The 22,546-nt window shown below is 45.9% G+C and overlaps 1 protein-coding gene and 1 long non-coding RNA gene across 6 annotated transcripts in view; both read right to left on the bottom strand.

Annotated features, from left to right (window-relative positions):
* LOC109439392 (uncharacterized) overlaps window positions 1–733 on the bottom strand; it is a 40,910-nt gene extending 40,177 nt beyond the window's left edge. Inside the window, exon 1 of the long non-coding RNA XR_012493122.1 lies at window positions 652–733. This is a non-coding gene — a long non-coding RNA (uncharacterized LOC109439392). The remainder of the gene's footprint in view (window positions 1–651) is intronic.
* A 13,454-nt stretch (window positions 734–14,187) lies between these two features.
* Window positions 14,188–22,546, bottom strand: part of LITAF (lipopolysaccharide induced TNF factor) — a 93,354-nt gene continuing 84,995 nt past the window's right edge. For all 5 annotated transcript variants that reach the window (XM_074322863.1, XM_074322864.1, XM_074322865.1 and 2 more), the window contains 3 exons: window positions 19,934–20,158; window positions 17,367–17,523; window positions 14,188–15,793 (listed from right to left, as the gene is read on the bottom strand). In XM_074322863.1, the coding sequence (XP_074178964.1) occupies window positions 15,685–15,793; window positions 17,367–17,523; window positions 19,934–20,153 (486 nt within the window). In that variant the 5' untranslated portion in view covers window positions 20,154–20,158 and the 3' untranslated portion in view covers window positions 14,188–15,684. The remainder of the gene's footprint in view (window positions 15,794–17,366; window positions 17,524–19,933; window positions 20,159–22,546) is intronic.

The following is a 22,546-nucleotide window of genomic DNA, read 5'->3' as shown; positions in this document are numbered from 1 at the left end:
CCATTTTAAAGCTGCCATTTGGTGGCACTGAGTACATTCACGGCCTTGTGCAACCATCACCACTGTCTACTTCGGAGGACTGATTTTTGGCTTGTCTTTTCCACTGCCCAGGGAGGACAAAACCACGCCTTGGTAATGGCCCTCGCCAGACGGAGGACAGCTGCAGGGTTTTTATAATGTTCAGGCCCAAGACCACCCTCCTTGACACATTAGAACCAGCTGAGCAGACGGAGCGTCCTTTGGGAGGCCATCTGCTCACACACGCTCAGCGTGCTCTTCCAGCCCCACCTCTGCTTCCTCACCTCAAGCTCACCTCCACTGGCACCCTTGGTTTCTAGGCTGGAGGCAGCCAATTTTCTCGGCCACCACCTCGGTTAACCCTCTGCAGGCCTCAGCGACTAGCTCCTCTCATAATCACCTACTTACCACAGTAAGTGTGCTTTTTATCAACTGCGTTATTGAGATCTAACACATAGCATACAATTCTCCCATTTAAAGTACACCGTGCAATGGTTTTTCGCATTTTCATCGAGTTGTGCAACCAACACCACAACCAATTACAGAATATTTTCATCACCACAAAAGGAAACCACAATCCCATTAAGCAGTCATTCCTCATTCCCATCACCCCAGTCCCTGGTCACCACTGACCTGCTTTCCGTCTCTCTAGATTTGCCGATTTTGGACATTTCCTATAAATGGAGTCATTCAGTATGTGACCTTTAGGCTCTGGCTTCTCTCATGGAGTATCAGCTTCTCAGGGTTCTCCCACGTGGTAGCATGAATCAGTGCTTCATTCCTTTTTATGGCTGAGTACTATTCTAGTAAGTGGGAGAACCACAGCTTGTTTATACATTTATCTCTTGATGGACAGTTAAATGTACTTTAAATATAACTTTCTTAGGGTGAAATTAAACACCCAGTTGACCTGTTGACACGTGATATTTTATAGAATCGATTACACTTTCAAACTTGGGCCATTTTCTTTGCATATTCTCAAACCAGTAATTCTGCCTTCCCCTCTTCCAGCTCAATCATGTTCACTGGCAGGAGCTCGGAAGCCTCCAAGCCACGGGGCTGGAGATGTAAAATGCCCCTTAGCTGCCTGGACGCTTATGACATGCTCTGGGCTGGTGCTAAATGCTGCGAGGAACAGAAGATAACTGACATCGAGGCTGACATCCCAGGGGGAAGCAAGCAGCAGCGAAACACACCAAGGAGAGCTCTGAGAAAGGAAGGGTTACTGTGCCCAGGGAGCGCCGGGGGCAGTGAGGGAAGGAGCGATTCCCTTGGGACGTCCAAGAACAGACAATAATGTTCTTAGGAAAATGGATACTTGGAACCAGTAGATAAATCATGGAGACCTAATACACAGCACAATTATTACAGACAAGACTGGATTATAAACATTAAACTGGCTGAGAGACTAGATTTTAATTGTTCCCTAGAAGACATGAGCATTATGTGACCAGATAGAGGTGTTAGCTAATGCTACAGTGGCAACCATATTGCGAAGTACATGTATCAAATCAATGTGTTTACACTTAAACTTTCATAATATTGTATGTCAAATATATCTCAATTTAAAAAATCTGTATCAGGTACTGGGCAACACACTCATTGAATATTAACTCATTCAATCAAACCTCCCCGACCTGCCCCCCCCCCAACAACTGGCAAGGTAGAACTAGCATCGTCCCAGTGTAGAGACAAGGAAGTAGAGACACAGAGAAGTTAAGTCATTTGCCCAAAGTCACACAGCTCATGAGGATTTTCACCCCTTCTGGCTCCATATTGTATTCGAGTGGAGAACAGAGGGGCCAGAAAGGAACCAAGTGATTAAGGGAATTATCACATGATAAAAATAGCATTACACATAGTTGGAGAAAGATTATTTAATAAGTTGACAACACGTATGAGCACCGTGTTTATAGAAAATGACACAAATAGATTTTCCTCCAACTAAAAGACGCTCAGCCTCAGACATAAACACAATGTGAAGCTACCAAATGTGTTTCTTCAAGTCACACATACACCTGACACATAACCCAGCCCCTCCACTCTGAGATCTGTACCCAAGAAGAAAGAAAGCATGTGTCCACACAGAGACTTGGACAGGAATACTCATAGCAGCTTTGTTCGTAAAGCTCAAAACTGGGGGGGGGCGAAAATACCAATACTCATCAGTAGGTGAATGGATAAACACACTAGTACATGTGTATAATGGAACAGTCCTCAGCCATAAAGAGAAAGTATTGGTACTCACGTGACATGCGTGAACCTCAAAACAAATCATTCTGAAAGAAGCTGCGGGGGTGGGGAGAAGCACATTCTGTAAGTTTACATAGAATTCTAAAAACTGGAAATTCTAGAAAACAGATCCGTGGTTGCTTGGGGAGGCATGGAGTGGGGAACTTACATTACAAAAGGGAATGAGGACATTTTTGTGGGTAATCAGTGTGTTTTCTCTCTTGATCGTATAAACACGTCAAAATGCGTCACCCTGTCGTCTAACTATATGCAGTTTGCTGTATGTCAGTGATACCGCAGTAAAACTGTTTCTGTTTAAACCTACCATGTCATTTCCTGTTCATCCACCAGAATGACAAAGATAAACCTTTGTGACAAAACGGTCTTCTGGCTGTATACACACTATGGTGACCAAACACGCACACAACCTTTGAAGAGGGAATTCAGCAGCCAATACAATTTCATGTGCAATTAACCTTTTGATTCGCTCCTAGAAGAGATTCCACTTTTAGGAATTTACTATTATTGGTTTTCTATTGCTGCCCGAACATTCCCACAAGTTGAGTGGCTTAAAAAGACATCTATTTATTATTCCAAAGGCCAGGAGGTCAGAAATCCAGCCAGGTACAGCATGGCTCCACTGGGTCCTCTGATGGGAGCCTCACAGGTTGGGATCAAGCTGTTACTGCTTCCTGGTGGTTCCTTCCAGAGACTTCTACACAGTACCAAACAAATCGGTGTATTTTCTCTCTTCCTCTGGTCTTTGAACATAAGTCATTCAACACTCTGCACCGTGCTTTTTACATTTAATACAGAGGGTGCCAAAAAAATGTATACGTATTGTAAGAAAGGAAAAAACTGTATAAAAATTACACGTGTGGTAACTACTGTGAACACCTCTTGTCATTGCAGAAGTCCAGCGTGACTTGCATTCCTCTTTTGTTATTGGAATATATTATTACTACTTTAATAGTTTTTCCTTTCTTAAAATGTGTGTCCATTTTTTTGGTGCCCTCTGTGTATCACCAACCTGCCTCATTTTCTACAGCGTATACTACTCCACTGTGTAGCTGAAGGTGTCACAACCCACCAAAGGCTGTGTTCCTTTCTGGAGTCTCTGGGGATGAACCTGCCCACAAGCTCCTTGAGGTTGTTAGTTAAACTCAGTTCCCTGTGTTTGTAGGACTGAGGTCCCTATTTCCAGCTTGGAGCCTGGCTTTGCTCCTAACTGCTGCCCGCATTCCTTCCCAGACTTTCTTTCTGGCCCCTCTTATGCTTTGAATATTTCCTCCTGGTTCCTCTCTCTGCCTCCAGCCAGAGAAAGCTCTCTGCTTAAAGGGCTCATGTGATAGATTGGGAGCAATCGTTTCTGATGGCTGCTCTAATAAACTACCACAAACTTATTGACTTAAAATGACACGATTTATTCTCCTATAGGTCTGGAGGTCAGACGTCTGACACAGAGCTCACTGGGCTGTAATCAGGACATGGGCAGAGCTGATTCCTTCTGGAGGCTCTGAGTGGAGAGAATCTGCTTCCTCACCTTTTCCAGTTTCTAGAGGCTTCCTGCACTCATTGGCTTGTGGCCCCTTTCTTCATGTTCAAGTGCACCATTCTCATCTCCGCCTCAGTCATCCTGTCACCTTCTCTGACTCTGACTTCTCCTGCCCCCCTCTTTTAAGGATCAAGGTGATGACTCTGAGTCCTCCTGGAAAATCCAGGAGAATCTCCCCCCCTCAAGGTGCTTAATCACATCTGCAAAGTCCCTTTTGCTATATGAGGTGACATTCACAGGTCCTGAGGATCGCAGTATGTTTTGGAGGCCAAACCACATTGGGTTTGGCACCCAGATAATCCAGGATAATTTCCCTAGTTTAAGTCCATAAACTTAGTCCCCTCTGTACCTGGCTTTGTGTTATAACCTCTCCAGAGGTCTCAGAGACTAGTGTGCGGGCATTCTTGGGGGCCATTCTGCCCACCACATCATCCCACAATTATGTGCATCTGTATAACCAACAAGGTTATTCACAATGTCACAGCCAAGGACTGGAGGCCACCACCATGTCCTTTAATATAAGGGCTGGTGGGTTATACAAATGACACGTACATCCACAGGTGAAATAGTCCGACAAAATACGTGTATTTGCTTGTTAATATAGTACCCGGTGCAAAGATCAAGCAGGAACTGGTAACCGTGGTTTTATCTAGAGGAAAAAACCTGGATGGGGGAGCTGAGGTGTAAAGGAGAGTCCATTTTCACTGTATCATTTGGATTTTGTTCTGGGGTAGAGATGCATATTTAAAAACAAAGAGTTCACCAGTGAAAGGACCGAGAAGTCTGGATGTAACATTAGCAGCTAGTGAAGGAGGAGGCTGCAGTGCTACCAGGGGAAGGAAGCATGACAAGGCGTTGGATCCCCCATCGCGGGTCAGCTGTGAGGAGCAAACGGTTGTTTTGAGTGGCTGCCCAGGCGTTTTACAGCGAGACGACCCTGCTCACACCCAGTCTCAGTGGCTGCCCAGGCGTTTTACAGCGAGACGACCCTGCTCACACCCAGTCTCAGTGGCTGCCCAGGCGTTTTACAGTGAGACGACCCTGCTCACACCCAGTCTCAGTGGCTGCCCAGGCGTTTTACAGTGAGACGACCCTGCTCACACCCAGTCTCAGTGAGGTGAGGAGCTGAGCTTATGATCCCTGCCCCCAAGTTCTCACCTTGCTTTCCCAGAAGCACCTTTTACAATAACCACTTAGAGTCAAGCCCTCGAAGTTAGTGACCTCCACTCCAACCACCTTCTAAGTAATAAAATATACAATTGCTGCCCTGCTCTCTGTCTCCTGCTCACGGGGGACCTGGGACGGTGGGCTGCCCATTGCCCAGCTTATTGCATCCCCCCACTCCACCCCGTTTTTATAATAAATCTTGTGATTTTACTTCCTCTGGGTGAGTGTATGAGAACTGTATCTTCAATGAAAATGACAAACCAAATATAATATTGGATACCAACTGGAGTTTAAAAAAATGACCTGGGGGTTTTCACTACCCCAAAGTGGGAGCTGGGAGGCTGACTGGCTACCGGCCACTCCCCTGGGGGTGGCCTGTGCCTCCTCATTCAGCAGGTCATCGTCTGCTTATTTTTTAGATCTTTTTCTTTTTCAATTACAGTTGACATACAATATGATATTAGTTTCAAGTGTACAACGTAGTGATTAGACATTTATATAACTTACAAAGTGGTTGGTCACCCCAATAACTTTAGGGCCCATCTGACACCGGGCATAGAGCATATTCTTAATTTAACACACCAGCTACAGGCCCCTCAATACAGACGCTACTTCACAACCAAAGATCAAGGACCCTTCCCAGCTGCTGTCTCGGGCTCATGTCATGCTGGGACGAGATGGTTCCCTGCTCTCATCTGGCCCAGGAGGGGGTGTCCACACCTCGGGTTTGCCCAGAACAGCCCTAATTCATGTCCCTTAGCCAGTATATTCCGACATAGCAGCCCCTTTCATTCTCTATAGTTCCTACCTTGATTTGCCCCAATAATAACAGAATAAAAGAATACAGCAGAAAACGAACAATCATTTTACTGACAAAAGGCTCACAGCTCATTGTTTCTTGAACAGCTGATAATCAGGAGTAGCAATTTTAGAATAACACGTTTCTCAGAAAAAGGTCACCACCCACAGAAGAATGGATAAATGAATGGATAGACTATCCACAGAATGGATAGACTATCTGACCATAAAAAGGACCGAGGTACCGATACGCACAACAGTGGGGATGGCCCTTGAAAACATTACGCTCAGTGAAAAAAGCCAGACACAAAAAACCACATATTGCGTGATTCCGTTTACATGAAATGTCCAGAATGAGCAAATTCAGAGACAGAAAGTAGTCGGGTGGATGGGTGAGTGCTTAGGGGTGGAGGTGGGGGATGGGGGACATTGGAAGATGACTACAAGGTAGGGGGTTTCTTTTTGGGGTGATGAAAATTGTAAAGTTAATTGTGGTGACAGCTGCACAATTCTGTGAAATATACTAAAAAGAAAAATCCTACTGAACTCTACATTTTAAACAAGTGGATTGTCTGGTACGTGAATTATCTCAATTTTAAGTTATTGTCTTTAAAAACAAACAAACAAACAAATAAATAAATACCAGTTCTTACCTAGAAGCCTTTTGTCAGTGGCTGTTTACAGAGGAGATTCTAGAGTTTGTACACGTCTCCTGTATTCAAAGGCCTGCCTCTCAGCACCTTCTCCCGCTTTTCTTAGCTACGCAGAGACCCCGCAGCCCTTTGCCTGCCTCAGCTCTATATAACCAATACCTGCTTCCAACCCCACCTCCTCCAAACGGAAATACACCTGGTGGTCCATTCACACCAGCTGCGGGGGCCTGGGAGGTAATAAATAAATTCATGTGAGGACTGTAGCCCAACCCAGGCATTTATGTATTCAGGGAATAGAGGTTAATCATGACACGGGAAGAAACACCTTGCCCTCGGTCAATGAATGCAAAAGAGTCACTCTATTGGTGGCCTTTTCAGTCCAGGCAGGGAGGTAGGTGGCCCTCCGCCGTAGCCCACCAGTGAAATGAATGTGGGGGCTTTCACATGACCTGTAGAGGTAGCCAGCGGCTCCATCCTCCCTTGCACCTGGCAGCAGATGGTGGCAAGGCGACACAGCTGGCTGGATCTTACAGTTAAGTCTCACTTTTGGGCTTATTCTAATCCTGCTTGTCAAAGCTGCACACTACTTGGTCCTAACTGAGACTTGCTCTTAGGTGCCAAGCCTGAGACTTGAGGGTGTTCCTAGCTTACCCAGGAGCTTGCCCGGAGAGTCCAAGAGAACCAGCCCCTGAATGTTCCAGCGCCTTCCCCTGCACCATTTCCCAGCACAGACATTTAGAAATGGAAGGATCAGCCTGCCCCTTCTTAGCAAGAAGGGGAAACTCAGCCTGGGAAGTCAACGTGATACTCCTCGGCCACACAGCAGGTTGCAGGAGACTCAGTCACAGTTCTTGATGGAAGTGCTTCCAGGTGGTTTTCCTTCCCCAACGAGCACGACTGCACAAAGCACAGCGCTGGTTTCATAAAGGTAGTACTGAGGTCCTGCCCACAAATTCTACCCTTGCTTCTAAAGTATTATCTAATTATGTGTTATATTCTTATTACACTTGCTAATGGTTATAACCTCGTTTAAATATCCACTCGGATTTACACTGCATTCACAGTTCACTTTGTCCCCATTTTCCAACTGTCACAGTAAATCATACAAATTGGCATTTTTATTAAGGTGAAGTTCACTGAACATAAAATAAACCATTAGAAAATGAACAGTTCAGTGGCATTTTGTATAGTCACAATACTGTGTGACCATCACATCCATGTAATTCTAACACATTTTCATCTCCCTGAATGAGACCCCGTACCCACTGAGCAGTCCCTCCCCATTCCTGCTCCCCCCAGCCCCTGAAAACCACCAATCGGCTCTCTGTCTCTACAGATTTATCTGTTCTGGATATTTCCTGTAAATGAAATAATACGTGGCCTTTGTGTCTGGCTTCTTTCAATTAGCACCATGGTTTCAAGTTCCCTCCACACTGTAGCACGTATCAATCAATGCTTCATTCTTTTTTTTAATGGAAATTAGCATATTTTCAATTTTAACGTTTGCTTGGGTCAGTGAGGGACACCCCAGCTCCCAAACACTGGAAATGTTTGCTTCAACCCATGTACTGACACCAGGGGTTCTTAAATGGAGTGATTTTGTCCCCCTGGGAAGGTTCAGCAATGTCTCAAGACATTTGTGTTTGTTGCAACTGGGGTGTGTGCTTCTGGCATCCAGTGAGTAGAGGCCAGGGATGCTATGTTGCACAGGAAGCCCCCACCACAAGGAAGGACTTGGACCAGGTGTCAGGGCCAAGGTCGAGAAAACCCAAGGTAGAGAAACCCCACTTGGCCCGGCCTCAGCCCATCTGCTCCCAGCCCACATGAAGCCAACTTTCTCCATCTCCTCTGCTACTGGGAACCACCTGGGCGCTTTTAAAACAAACAAACAAACAAACAAAGCAGCATATTCCTGGGCCCTCTCCCAGGCCTTCTGAATGCCAATCTCCAGGCCAGAGGCCCCGAATCTTTATTTTTAACAAGTCCAAGGTGTAGCTTAGGACCAGATGGAATCGCTCTGCTCTGGGCTGCTCAGTGTAAGTCACGCCTATTCCAGTCTCTCTGGAAAATGGTGATGGTGGGGTTTTTTAATTTTTTTTTTTTTTACTGATGCTTTTCTTTTTCATCTGGACGATTTCTTGGCAGGATTGGGGAAGACAATATTCAAGGAAGCGTTCACACGCCAGATAACCTTATCATAACATGCAAAGCAACCCTGAAATGAGGAAGTTCTTGTTTAAATTCCCCAAGAGCAAGGGGCCTATCCTCCATCTGCTGCTACGTCCCCGGGACATTTAACACACCCCAAAAAGCACGTATTAAGTGAACAGAGGCATGACTGATTCTATCACGTCACTGGAGAGCCTTGCAACTAAATCCAAACACCAGGGTCTGCAACCTGGAGACACGCTGGAGCCACACGCTGCCATCCCTGGGCCTCTCCCTCCATAAAAAATATTTTCAAACGTGTATTTTAAGTGATAGAAAGAGTTAATAGACTCCATGTTGGGTTAATTATTGTGTTCATTATTATTATATTCAGGTGTTTCCCTTCTGATTAAAAAACAAAATCAAGCATTTCCCTGGCAGGGTCTGGGGTGTGGCCGGGCGTGGAGGTTCCTAACTCCTCCCCCAGGGGATTCTGAGTGCAGCCCAGGCTGGGAGCCATCGCCAGCCCGTCCCACTGTGGACGGTTCAACTGGAAGTGGAATTTCCCAATGAACTCACCTGCCTGAAGCCTAACACAGATAGAGATCACAGGGTCCGGAGGCCAGGTGTGTCCACACCTATGCCGCATTCCATCCGCTCACCTTCAAGGTAGGCACTGAGAACAATGACTTGTGCCCTTTAGTCCCCTCGATAGCCAGGTGACAGCCATTTCCCTGCTGGGGTGTTTGGCCTGGAAGTCCTTGGAAGGCTCCCATGGAGGACAGAAGGCACATTCGGGAACTGTGTGTGTGTGTGTGTGTGTGTGTGTGACCCACAGTAGGTGTCTTCCAGGAGAGTGTGGCTCCAAGCAGCTCTGTTACTTCCCTTTCCCCTGCATACACACACACACACACACACACACACACACACACACACACACAGCCAGACACTCAGGGCAGCTAAGACCCAGAGCTCCCCACACACCACAGACACCTAGAACCTTCCCAAACACCGCTGACACACCCCCCCACCCCTATGCACCTTTACAGGGGTGCACGATATGGTCACTGAGAAAGGCCTGAGGTGACCTTGGACTATAAGAGGGCAGGTGAAGGTAAATCGAGGAAGAAGTCAGAAAAACACCGAAGCAGGGCAAGTTCACCAACACAATGCAAAGAAAGGCTCTCCACGCCCTGCTGTGCTGAGGTTCAGGTGTGAGCAGAAGCACAGGACCCCAACCCACAACCTCCCCACCAGCCTTCTGATCAGCATTTTTCCTACCACTTTAATTTCGGACAGGAACAAGAAATGCAAATTATAGCTTAGAAAACTCTCAAGGGCTGTTTGCGTTCTTGCCACATGCTTCCTCCCTGAGACCCCTGAGAACAAAGCCATAGAAACACCACAACTGAGAGTCGAAAGTGATTGTCAAATGTTTCCCACTTTCCCCTTTTTTCAGTGTCCTTCCTGGGGATGGCAAGGTCTGCTCAGGTGAGCCCAGGTTCAAGAGGGGGTCCCACCCTCACAACCCGTGGCCCTCTGGGCAGATGGGACATTTTCTCCTGACCAGGGGCAGGTTCCCAGTCACACACGCAGGAATCCACCTACTGACAAAGACAGCCCCGCCCTTCCTGCTTATCAACAGGAAACCAGAAGACGTGGAGCTGGAGAAAAGGATTAAGTTTCAGGCGCTGCCACCTTCCAGAGAAAATGGAAGGACTCCAGTGACTGCGCCGAGAGGGAGAGGCGGCGAATTAAATCACACGACACAGAACTGAAATGAACGTCCACTGTCCGGCACAGAAGCCCAAGTGCTGCCTCCTCAGGGGAGAAGTCAGAAGAATGACAACCATTCTAGAGGATGAGCGCCCTTCCCCTCAGTACAATCCCTACAAGTCGCTGTTTTCCTGCACTTTTTCTCCCTGGTCTGCACCAGTTTGTAATGTTAGGTTTGTTTATTGGATGTGTCTCCCCGTTTCTTACCAATTCCACAAGAGGGGGGCAGTGTCCCCCTTTTACTGCAGTATCCCAAGCAGGGCACACAGGTAAATAGGCCCGACAGTCGCACACACCCCAGGACTCTACATTTGAGTTCACAGCACCTTCTCAAAAGAGAGTCCACGCTGAGGGGCGGCCCATCTCATTTTTTTCAGGCTCACTGGGAGCCCCAGGATTGAATGGGGTTCAGATGAGTCGAGGCATTGAGGCAGACCAGCCTGGGGCTCATGTCTTCTTGCTCGGAATCCAGTTCCGTCATCACTAGACTGCTCCACATGGCTCACTGCGGAAGACGACAAAAGTTCTCCACACCAGGGCAGTTCCAAATGGGTGGCCCTTGCTAGATGTGGCTTTGCAATAGGAAATATTTCTTTTCTTTAAGAAGCCACAAGGCAGTTCTGCCAAAAGATAAACTGAATTCCCATGTGGTCCAGCAATTCCACTCCTAGGTATGTACACAAGGGAATGAAAACACACATCCTCACAAAAACCTGTAAACCAATGTTCACAACAGCACTAATTCACAATCGCCAAAAGGTGGAAACGTCCCAAATGTCCATCAACGGATGTAGAGAGGAACAAAATGTGGTCTAATCATACAATGGAGCATTATTCAGCCACTAAAAGGTATGAAGCTCTGACACACGCTGCAACATGGACGGACCTTGAAAACACGACGCTCAGTGAGAGAAGCCAGACACAACAGGTCACATAGATTCCATTTATATGAAATGTCCAGAACAGGCAAATCCAAAGAAGCACAGGCAAATCGGTCGCTGCAGGTGCTAGGAGACAAGGGGATGGGGAGTGATTATTTCATGGGCATAGAGTTTTCTGATGGGCTGCTGAAAGTATTCTGGAACTTGACAGAGGTGATGGTTTCACAACACTGAATGGACTACATGTTGTTGAATTATCTTTAATGTTAGGCGAATTTTCGCTTCAAAAGCAACCATAAGTGTTGGCAGGGCAGGGCTGAGCCCACTGCATACTCTTCCCAGACAGGGCTGGGTTTGGCACCCAGGCTGTCCAATGCCTTGAATACAGCAGGAGTCAGTCAATGAGAAGCAACATGAAAACCACACGTGCCAGATCACAGGTGCCCAGAGGTTGCCCTTGGCACTCACGTTGCTCTGTGACCCCCACACATACACAACTACATAACCACAGCTTTCAAAACTATGCGATGACACGCATTGGACACCCCTGCCCATTTGGGAAACCGGGGTACATCACGTGAGACACTGCAGTACAAGAGCTTTAAAAGTACTGACGTGTGTGGTCTCTCCAGACAATGGAATATTATTCAGCACTAAAGGGAAATGAGCCATCAAGCCATGAGATGTGGAGGACCCTTAAATGCCTAAGTAGGTGAAAGAAGCTGGTCTGAAAAGGCCGCATACTGTATGATTCCAACTCTATGACATTTTGGAAAAGGCAAAACTGTGGAGACCGTGAAAAGATCAGTGGTTGCCAGGGGTTATGGGGAACGGGGGGGGGGGGGGGGGCGAAGGATGAATAGACGCAGCACAAAGGAGTTTTAGGGCCGGGAAACTGCTCTGTGTGACACCATAATGATGGCTACGTCATTCTACATCTATCCAAACCCGCTGCGTGGACAGCACCAAGAGTAAACTGTGGACTTTGGCTGGTGATGTGAAAATGTAGGTGTATCACTAGTATCAAACGTGCCACTCTGGTGGGATGTTGATAATGTGGGGGAACGGTGGGAAATAGAGGAATTCTGTACTTTCTTCTCAATTTTGCTGTCAACCTAAAACTGCTCTAAAAATAGTTAACGGAAAAAAAGAAAAGGTACTTCAATGTGTGAACATTTTCCTAATACTGCCGAGAACGGCCACAAATCAGTTAAGTAAATGCACTAGATTTTGTACTTGGCTAGGAACTGTTTTTTTTGTGTGTGTGGTTTTTTTTTAATCTTTCTGAGCCTCAGAATCTTGTTTCTTTAAAATTCTTAGACTGAAAAAAGTCTGCTTTCTCTCTTTCACTGCCCTTGTTGGATCTACTTTCAATTCACTCATGCGCCTATGAAAAACAGACGACTCATTGTAAACATTGGAGTCATAAATGCAGGAGATAACGTTAATAGGCTCCAAAATGCAAATCGGAATTTTGTTAAACGTCTACACTTACTCCTAACGGAGTTTTTTGAGCCCAGGAAGTCAGAGGATTTTAACATCCCAAACATGAGGCCTGTCACTGGGGACAGAACCAAGGCCAAATAGTGTGTGTGTGTATGAAGCCACATTTATAAATAGTTCAGGCCCATTAGAAGTGTGCTCCATAGCAACTGGAAAGCCAGTTGTCCCAGGAAAGAACACTTCCATACATACTGCTGTGCTCAGCCATGAATTAGTCATGTGTTTCAGTTGGCTTAACTGGATGTAATAACTGAACACTTTTTGTTAACAAGATACAAACCAACACTTACGTATAAGGTTACTTCACCTGGACAGACTAACAGCATATAAGAAGTACAGCCCTGGGCCAGCCCAGTGACTCACGTGGTTGGCACGCCGTGCTCCTAATGCCAAGGTCGCTGGTTCGATTCCCAAATGGCCAGTGAGCTGCACCCTCTATGGCTAAGATTGTGAACAACGGCTCTCCCTGGAGCTGGGCTCACAGCTGGGCGGCCATGAGCAGCTGGAGGTTGGCGTGAGTGGCCGGCAAAAAGAAAAAAGGACAGCTCTTTTGGGTTTGAAATTGGTAAAATTCTTCTTTGAGGTCCAAGTCGACATCAAGTGCTTTCATTAATTGAATAAATGTTATTCAGTATTTGCAACAAACTAACACCAAAATCCCCAACAAACAGTGGAAGAACAAAAGAGCCTTCTAATTCATACAGATATATGAGGAAGCCTGTACTTTGAACAATACAATGGAAGGTGCAATAAATGCTTCACACTCCAGGTAGCTGATATTATTTTTAAGTTCCACGGAATATATGTTTTATGGTCCTTGAAACTAGGCTCTTGTTTTGAAGACTTTGCATATGTAATTAATAACAGTTTGAGAGAACACTTACATACCACCATCTGAACAACACTGCTAAATATGCATGGACTTGGATGTTGTCAAATGAAAGAAAAACACATGATGAAATGGAGCGAGCAACAATTTTTCAAGGCGGTAAGATAGGGTTTAAATGATGACGTAAGCCATACCAAGATGACATTATTTTCTTGCACCTTCCAAAATGAAGTTTTATCACCAGGTTGGAAAAGGAACGATGACATTCATATTCCTGGCAAGTTACAATGCTCTCCTTCTTGCATCTCACAACCACCCTGATCAATTAACAAAGCATGTTTTGTTTGGAGAATGAATGAGGACGGCTTTCTTCTGTGCATTTTATTAAAACTTGAAAGCTATGGCTGGCTGCCAGCAAGGACGCCTATTGGGTTCCAATAGTCTAATGTTCAAATCTGACTTGCTAGCAATCCATGCAACTCAGCGGTGGTCATCTTGACATCGCGGGATGTTCAGTAAGTCTGAAGTTTTTATCAGGAAGGTTTTTCTACCATACGGAGCACATAGAGGTTCTTTGTTAACAACGGCTGGAACACAACATGAGAGACCTTTCTTCACACCGTAGAATTGATAAATAGTTCACCGAGTGAACCAAAGACTTTATTTTTTAAAAGCAGATAAACACCAACGTACGATGTAGTATCTATATTTGTTGCAAAAATAATTACTGGAACTTTCAAAAACAAACGAATACGCTGAATCAATGGTTATGACTATAATTTTCAGCCAATATACAGATTTTCGTTCAAGGTCTAAGATTGATTTTTACATAATATTATTCACATGCATTCCCTGTGCCTATGTATTATCAAAACGGGAACTCTTGGACGTCGAGTCCGGCTTTGTCTTGATTTCAACGATGACACAGCAGCGAACCACGTACTCTGGCTTGCTGCTTGAGTCCTAGAAATCATGTCTTCTGATGTTATACAACAAATTATATTTCTGAAAAATAAAATCAGGCTTTAGATTCCTTTGAAGTAGTTCAGGTTCCCAAGCTTTTCGGCACCATGGTACCTGCGTATGCTCACACAAGCTTTTGTCTTTCCAAACACACTATCAGGAACCCCAAAGGGGCTCCACTTTCAGAGTTCCACTATAGAGGTTTTTAAGAACATTCTAAACCCAAGTGAAGGCAATGGATGCAATTATCCATCACTTTCTCTGTTAAGGAAAAAAAGAATATGTGAGTGCCCTAGCAAATGGGAAAATGATACCAACGGTATCGTTACAGAAAATGGTTCTATAAATCCCTCTTTTCAAAATGATGTTCAAAGGTGTTTAAGACCAAAAGGAGGTCATAAAAACTGTTAATACAAACAATTCCTCTACAAGAAGAAAGCTCCTCATGGAAAGTGGCCGAGGATCTGGTACAAACAACCAAGGGAAGGCAGATCAACGATAAGACCCAGCTCTCTACTTCTAGCATGCATTCATGACCTCGTGGATACGTGTCTGGTGGGTGTGAATAGCCCCTCCTTGTATTTAAAAACAAATTAAGAAATTAAAGTGAATTTATGTGCTAATGAAAAGCCTGCAGTTACAAAATCTGAGAACCAAGGCCTTGGTTTGTAAGGCAAGATTTTTGTCACTGGAAACAGATGGACATGTGGTGGTAGGCACTAAAGGCTGGTTCAGCCATATTCGGGCCAGAAAGAGTCTCAAAAATAAGGCAACCTGTGGCCTCTCAGTGGGAGCCACTACCGGAAAGGCCCACTGAGGCAAGGAAAGAAGCTGGAAAGGCAAATCATCAGAAGATATTCAGACGGGGCAACGATCACAGGTAGATGGGATGAGTTGGGGTCATGGGCAGGCAGGAAACCCTTGACCCAGAACTCAAGGTCACTGTCTTTGCATGTCCTGTGCACGACTCGAGGCAGCAATTGCTGGGGTTTGGAAGTGTGTTACTTTTGCGATGTTCCCCTCCCCCCAACAAGACATGAAGGAGGAGCCCTCCTGTAGAGGCGAGACCACCAAGGTGGAGCCTCCACCAGGGGTGGGGCTGGGTGAGAGTCGGAAAGGACTTTGCTGCCACACACGGCTTCCTCCAGGTCTGGCTGAGTCCTACAAACGCTTGTAGGTGCCCAGGAGAGCTTTGCAGTTGGGACAGTAATGGTCCACGTCCTGCAGCGCGTCCACACAGAAAGGGATGAAGCAGCAGCCCGCTATGCACCTGGGAGAACAAAAACAGCCACATCAGGAGCATGTTACTGACAGGATTGGTTTGGATGGTGGCCGCCACAAAGATATGTCAGATGTCCTAGCCCCCTGGGACTTACTTGGAAAAAGGATCTCAAGGTGGGATCATCCTGGATTATTTAGGTGGGCTCCCTAAACTCAATGACTAGTGTCCTTCTAAGCAGAGAAAAGGACACACAGAAATACAGAGGGGACAAAGTCCACGTGAAGACAGGCCGAGACTGGAGTGACGCAGCCATAAGCCAAGGAATAGCTAGACAACCAGAGCTGTTAAGAAGCTGCCCTTAGAGCCCTCGGAGGGAACATGACCTTGTGGGCGCCTTGATTTTGGACTTTCGGCCTCCAGAACTGTGAGAAGATATTTCTATTGCTTTCAACCATCAGGTTTGTGGGCAGATGTTATGGCAGCCCTAGGAAACTAATACGCCAACCAACACCAAGGCTGCTCCCACCGACAGACCATACTGAGCGCATTTTCAAATCTCGGGTTATCTGGGCATCTTTCAAGGTCTTAGATTGAGGCTGGTGAACTTCTTTAATAAAGGGCCAGATGGTACATATTTTATCTGTCCTTTTAGTATAAAAGCAGCCATCGATAATCCATATACAAATGATACGATGTGTCCCAATGAAACTGAAACTGGGCTAGATTTGGCCCAGGGGCTGTAGTGTGCTGGCCCGTTTCAGACGGGTCACTTTTGCAGATGGAGAGGCTATTTCTTACAGCAACAAAATAAAGCTCCCCAAAATAATGTCTCTTAACCTACACAATCAGTAAACACAGACAGGGCCTTCATACAGCCTGCAGCGTCACAAGAACTAGCCAGTTTTATAAGAGTCAAAGGTTCCTGAAAAGACATGTGTAAGCATCATTTCCTTTGAGGAGGAAAACAGAGCCCCATGTTTTTCTGAGTGATTCTCAGAAAGGAGCCTGCCTTATCTGTTTGGGGGCGGAAATCAATTGTGTTTCTTCAAATTTCTCCCAGAACAGAAACTATTATCTCTTTCAATATAATACCCTGGGTGCAGACATAAATATTTACACGACGTCCAGTGGAGGCAAAGGGAATCCTACTTGGGGTCATAAAAGGATAAAAAGTTTAGAAGAGATGAGTATCGAGTGTTTTAATGTACGGGTTGTTTAAAGCTTCTCTCGGAGTTCAGGCAAACATTATTACTTAGGTCATGAAATTCTAGAAGAAAAAGAAATTCCTAGGGTATCACCCTACACAGAGACAAGCAGCTGCTATACTTGTCCCTACATGCAAAGTGGGATTTGAGCAGATGAGCAAGAAGCAATGATGGGACAGCAGCTTCCAGGTATCGACCTGCTCAAAGGCAGTGGTTCTCAACTGGGGACGATTTCTGGTTATAACAGTGGGTGCAGGGGTGCTATTGGCATCTAGTGTGTGAAGGCCAGGGACACACTCAACATCCTACATGCACAGGATGGCCTCTCACAAGACAGAAGTTATGTGCTACAGTTGAGAAATCCTGCCAGAGAGGAATGTGTGACAGCCCGGGGGCCAAGTGGACCCCAGACTTACCCGAGCAGGCACAGGCTCCCACAGGAGAGCCAGGTGAGGGCGCCAGCATTATAGGACAGCTGAGTCACAATCATCTTGTTGCAGGAAGGACAACACATCTGGACGGGGCGGTCAAAAAAGGAGACTGGCTGCTGCACGTAGACCGTCTGCACGGCAACTGATGGAAGGGAAAAAAACAGAGCCTGATCACTAAACAAGGAAAGCATTTGTTATGTGGCAAAAAGGTGCAGGCATGGTCTCCACAGATACTTGCACACCCACGTTCATAGCAGCACTATTCACAAGAGCCAAAAGGTGGACGTCACCCAAGTGCCCATGGATGGATAAATGGATAAGCAAAAGGTGGTCTATCTGTACATTGGAACATTCTCAGCCATAAAAAGGTGTGAAGTTCTGACCAGTGCTACAACATGGATGCATCCCGAGGACGTTATGCTAAGTGAAATCAACCAGCCATAAAGGGACACATACTGTGTGACTGCTCATTTGTGAGGCACCCAAAGGAGCCAAAAGTCACAGAGACAGAAAGTAGATGGTAGTGGTCAGGGGCGGCGGGAAGGAGGGAGTGGGAGTCGGTGCTTAATGGGGACAGTTTCAGTTTCATGAGATGAAAAAGTTGTGGAGATGGATGGTTGGAGGTGGTTAGATGACAATGTGAATGCCGCAGATGCACTGAACTATACCCTGAAAAGTGCTTAAGATGATACATTGTATGTTGTGTATTTTACCATAATTTTAAAAATGCTGGGTGAGAGAGGGGAAGAAATGACAAAAGGGGGAAAAAAAGGAAACAGTGCCAGATTTCCAGAATTACCATTTGAGGGGCTCTCAGAACCTCCACACATGAGATGGGGAAAGGACTGAGTGATCCTGGAGGAAGGACAGGGCCCCGCTTGGCCAGGCTTTCAAACTGCCCAGGGAATCGTGTGGGGAGCTTATTGAGAACACGGACTCCTGGGCCCCTCCCCCCAAACTACTTTTTAAGCTCCCTGAATGGTTCTACGTACGAAGGTGGTCTGCAGATGGTAAGTGATATGGTAGGTTTTAGCTCCCATTTTCTTCATTCATGGATTAGTGGTGGCCAGAGGCTGGGGCAGGGAGAGTAGGGAGTGACTGCAAGTGAGCACAGGGTTTCTTTCTGGGGTGCTGGAAACGTTCTGAAACTAGTTCTGATGGTTGCGCAACTCTGTCAATACACTAAAAGCACTGAACGGTACACTTGAAAAGAGTGAACTTTATGGTCTAGGAATTAGATCTCAAGATATTTAAAAAAGATATTAAAAAAAATGGAAGTAACAGAGTTGTTGCTAGGATTACATGAGATAAAGCTGGTAAAGAAAGAACCTTACCCCGTGCCTGGTACCCCTTTTCCCTGAAAGAGGCTCCTTAGTCAACTCCAATGCCCAGTGATAATGCTGGAGTTTATTGAGCCAGGAAACACGGACCCAGTTCTTTACAGGTCGGGGAACCGTGTTGCTACATGCAATGAGCATATGAAATCATGCTAAAAAGAGAAAACTGGGGAAAACGTGTCCAGACAGTCCCAATCAGAAGAGAATCGAGGTGCTGTCAGTCCTGTAGCCTTTAGTTTGCATGCTCTTTTTGGGTTTTGGCAAAGTTGTTTAAGCTCATAGTTCTGTCAGAGAGACTTCCTTCTGTTCGTCTCTATGTGGTTGGAACGCCATTTTCTATCTTCTCTGTAGTAGGGGAAAGTAACGATTGCCCAGGACTAACTGAACCTAATACTCCTAGAAAGACCTAGAAAGGGCCTCCTTCGAGAAAAGCATTATGGAAGCATATTTTAGCACTTACATATAAATTTTGTTAAGTCTCTTTTTGGGGGGAGGAGGGTGGTGGTGGTGCGAGAATGAATTATTTATTCAGCAGAGCGTGATCTAAAATCGTCTGAAGTCATTATCTTATCCTCTTCTATCTCAAGTCAAAGTTCCTTCAGCACTTTTAATCAAACGATTACTCATAAAGCTTTATTTCATCTTAACCCACTGACGTAGGTACTTGATGAACCCCATCTTACAGATGGGAAAACTGAGGCACAAGGAAGTTTGGTGAACCCTGTCAGTCTGACTCACAGGCCCACTCTCTGACCTGGTGATTCTTCCTGAGCTGCTTGTGTGTTGTGCTACTGAGTCAGCTACGTATGTGGGGAGCAGGAAGCACCCAACGGCAAGGCTGTGAAGTTGTGGGAAGGGAGGGGAGCAGTCTTTGCAAATGGTAGACTGGGGTGGGTTTCAGATCACCCACTCCTCTCATGACTGTTTCTTCTCCCTGTCCTACGGCAGGCCTGGCCTTGGGGCAGGGCTTTTCCAATCAAACCTCAGCAAGAAGGGTGGGGGCCCTTAAAAGCAAACCCTCAATGCCAAACTCCTCTGGGATAGACGGTTGTGCCTCTGTGATAAGTGCCAAAGGATTGGTTTATGGCAGACTTGGAAAAGCTCATAAACTGCTTTACTGTGGAAAAGACATGAGCCTCACGGATGCAGAACCTAAAAGACTGTATGTGACGTTTCAGGATGAGTGGTAAAAGGGCCCAGGGAGGCGGCACATACTTGCATTAGCGTTGGGGACGGGCATTGGCTGGGTGTAGTAGGCAGGAGGGTTCATGCCCTTCCCATCCGGGCCGGCCACGAGCCCTGTGGCTGGCCCAGGCATGGGGCCAGGAGGCGTGGGGTAGTAACTGTTAATGGCCACCGTCTCTTCATAGGATGGGGGAGCGGTCGGCGCCGACGAAGGCCCAGCAGCCGCCTGGTAGGGTCCTGGAGCAGACATTTTACCTAAAGCAAAACCAGAAGATACCAGATCAGAAATTCAAAAGACATCTTTTTCTTTTCCACCATCGTCTTTAATTTTCTACCTGACAAACAGAAAATCTGAGAAAATGACTTGTGTCCAGCTTTGTCCACTAGCCAGAAAGGGAGTTCATGTCCCTTCAAGACCCAAGAATTATCACCTTAACAAAGATTCCCTAAATAAAAATAAAAGGTAAATAATGACAAGCTAAAATCGCCAAAACCTAGAAAATCCCAAGGGCAAATATCAATCGAATTTGAGCAGAAGTTTCTTCATACTTTAAACCACTACCCAAAGACTGTCACATCTAGTGTTTTTTCTTTCTTTTTTTTTTAACTGCTATGGTTTTTACAAATAGTGTTTCAGGTGACCGAAAAGACAAAGGCATTCAAAAACCAAATGTGGTGCCGAACAAATAAGCCAGACGCCAAACGTACATGCTGTGTGATACCATTTACATAAAGTTCAGAAACGGGCAAAATGAATCATGGCGTTAAAAGTCGGGAAAGTGGTGACACTGAGGAGGCAGAGAAGAGTCTGGAAGGGGCGAGAGGAGGGCCTTTTGGGGTGGGGAGTCAGTCACGTTCTCTTTCTTCATCTGGGGGCTGGTTACATGGGTATGTTCACTGTGAAAATTCGAGTTGTAAAGTTATGTGCACTTCTCTGTATGTAAACACAGTTTATAAGTTTTTATTTTTAAAGTAAATACACACACACACACACCAGTTCCTGTTTTGAAAAATGAGTATCAGAGCAGCCAGGCACATATTTCCTTTTGTGAGGGAAAAGAAAGGATTTTTTTCTCATAGAGCTGATGCCCGCCTAGAATTACATGGCCTGTACCCAGGGTGTGTTGCTCTCTGAAGGCCCAGGCTCATAGCCCCAGGGCAACCGGAACAGGACACAGTGCCATCCTTTGTGCGGCTGTTTTCCAGCGGGACATGGCCAAGGCCTCTGTGTTAGAAGAGCCATTCAAACCTGTCTCAGGAGAACTGGCGATCTGAGCTCCCACGGCAGTGTGCCACGGTCCAGGCCCGCCGCCCCTCCCCGTGCATTCTGCCTCATCTTCTAGAACCCGTGGGAAGCAGAGGCAGCAATTAATTCTGCTGCAGGGAAAAGGGGAGAATCCTTCGAGGAAGCTCTGCCATTAAGCCGAGCTCGAAAGAAGAGATTGCTCTGGGGGAAGAGGAGAAAGGGCATTCATTTCAAAGTGGAAAGAGAGGCATGGGAAAGTGAATCCATGCAACACATCGTCAATAATTTAAGCTGGGTAGGCTGGGGCTGGGTTCTAGAGAATTTTGAAAGTCCTTTGGAGTTGTTTGGAGACTTTATAAGCCTGTGTTGTCTGATGGAACTTTCTGGAAGGATGAAAATGTTCTCTATTTTGGGTTGTCCAATAGGGTTCTCACCAACCACATGAGGCTGTTGAACACTGAGGAACTCAATTTTTAAATTGTATTTAAGCTTAAGCAATTTAAATTTAAAATCGAATACTCAATTCAACTACTGGAAAAACGTTTATGTAAGTCTGGGACAACTCGGGTACGTGCATCTACTTTTTCAACAGCAAATTTAATAAACTCGGAACTGAGATCAAATGTTTTCGATAAAATTTTCGCATCCACTTTAGGATATGATATGAATATAAAATATACCCTGGACTTCAAAAACGTTTAAAAACATGAATGGGAAATGTCTCGTTCGTAATTTTTTATAACGACTGTATGCTGAAATGATAAGATTTCAGATAGCTGAAATTCAGTTAAATATGTTGTTAAAGTTCATTTCCTCTGTTTCTTTCTAACTTTTTAAAATGTGGCCACTGAACAATTTAAAATGACCTCTGTGGCGTGTCTTCTGGTTCTACTGGACAGGAACGCAATGGAGCAATGGAAGCCATGGAAAGTGACAAAGAGGAAGGCCCAACCCTAGAAAGGGTAGACGAACCAGAACCAAGAAGTAAGGGCTGAGGGCCCCTGTGTGAGGGTGGGTGCAGGGCACAGCCTGGCCAACACCCAGGTGTACAGGAGAGGGTTAGGCAGGAGGGCAGAGGGGTTTAACAAGGTCACAGGACGTTTTTGTGGAAACAGGCTCAGGGGTTAAAATAAACGAGAACATTGTGAAAAGTGGTTAAGGAGCGTTGCCAGTTTCCTCTGACTTACAGGTACAGAAATGCAGAGGGCAGAGGAAGAAGGACTGCAAAGGTCAGGCCCAGGGCACTTCTCTGTCAGGCTTACCCCCTAAGTCAGCTGACAGTCCCTCAGCTTGGCCCCAGGAACTCCCACATCTGCTTCTGGCAGGAACTGGGCTGGAGGAGACTTCAGCTGGGGAACAGGTCACGGTGCTCTGCAGTAACTTACATCCGTGTTCAA

The sequence above is a fragment of the Rhinolophus sinicus genome, linkage group LG18 (genome assembly GCF_036562045.2).
Source record: "Rhinolophus sinicus isolate RSC01 linkage group LG18, ASM3656204v1, whole genome shotgun sequence".
In the NCBI taxonomy this organism is placed as follows: Eukaryota; Metazoa; Chordata; class Mammalia; order Chiroptera; family Rhinolophidae; genus Rhinolophus; species Rhinolophus sinicus.
Note: the sequence above shows the minus strand (reverse complement) of the source record. Positions and strands in the feature narration are given on the sequence as shown.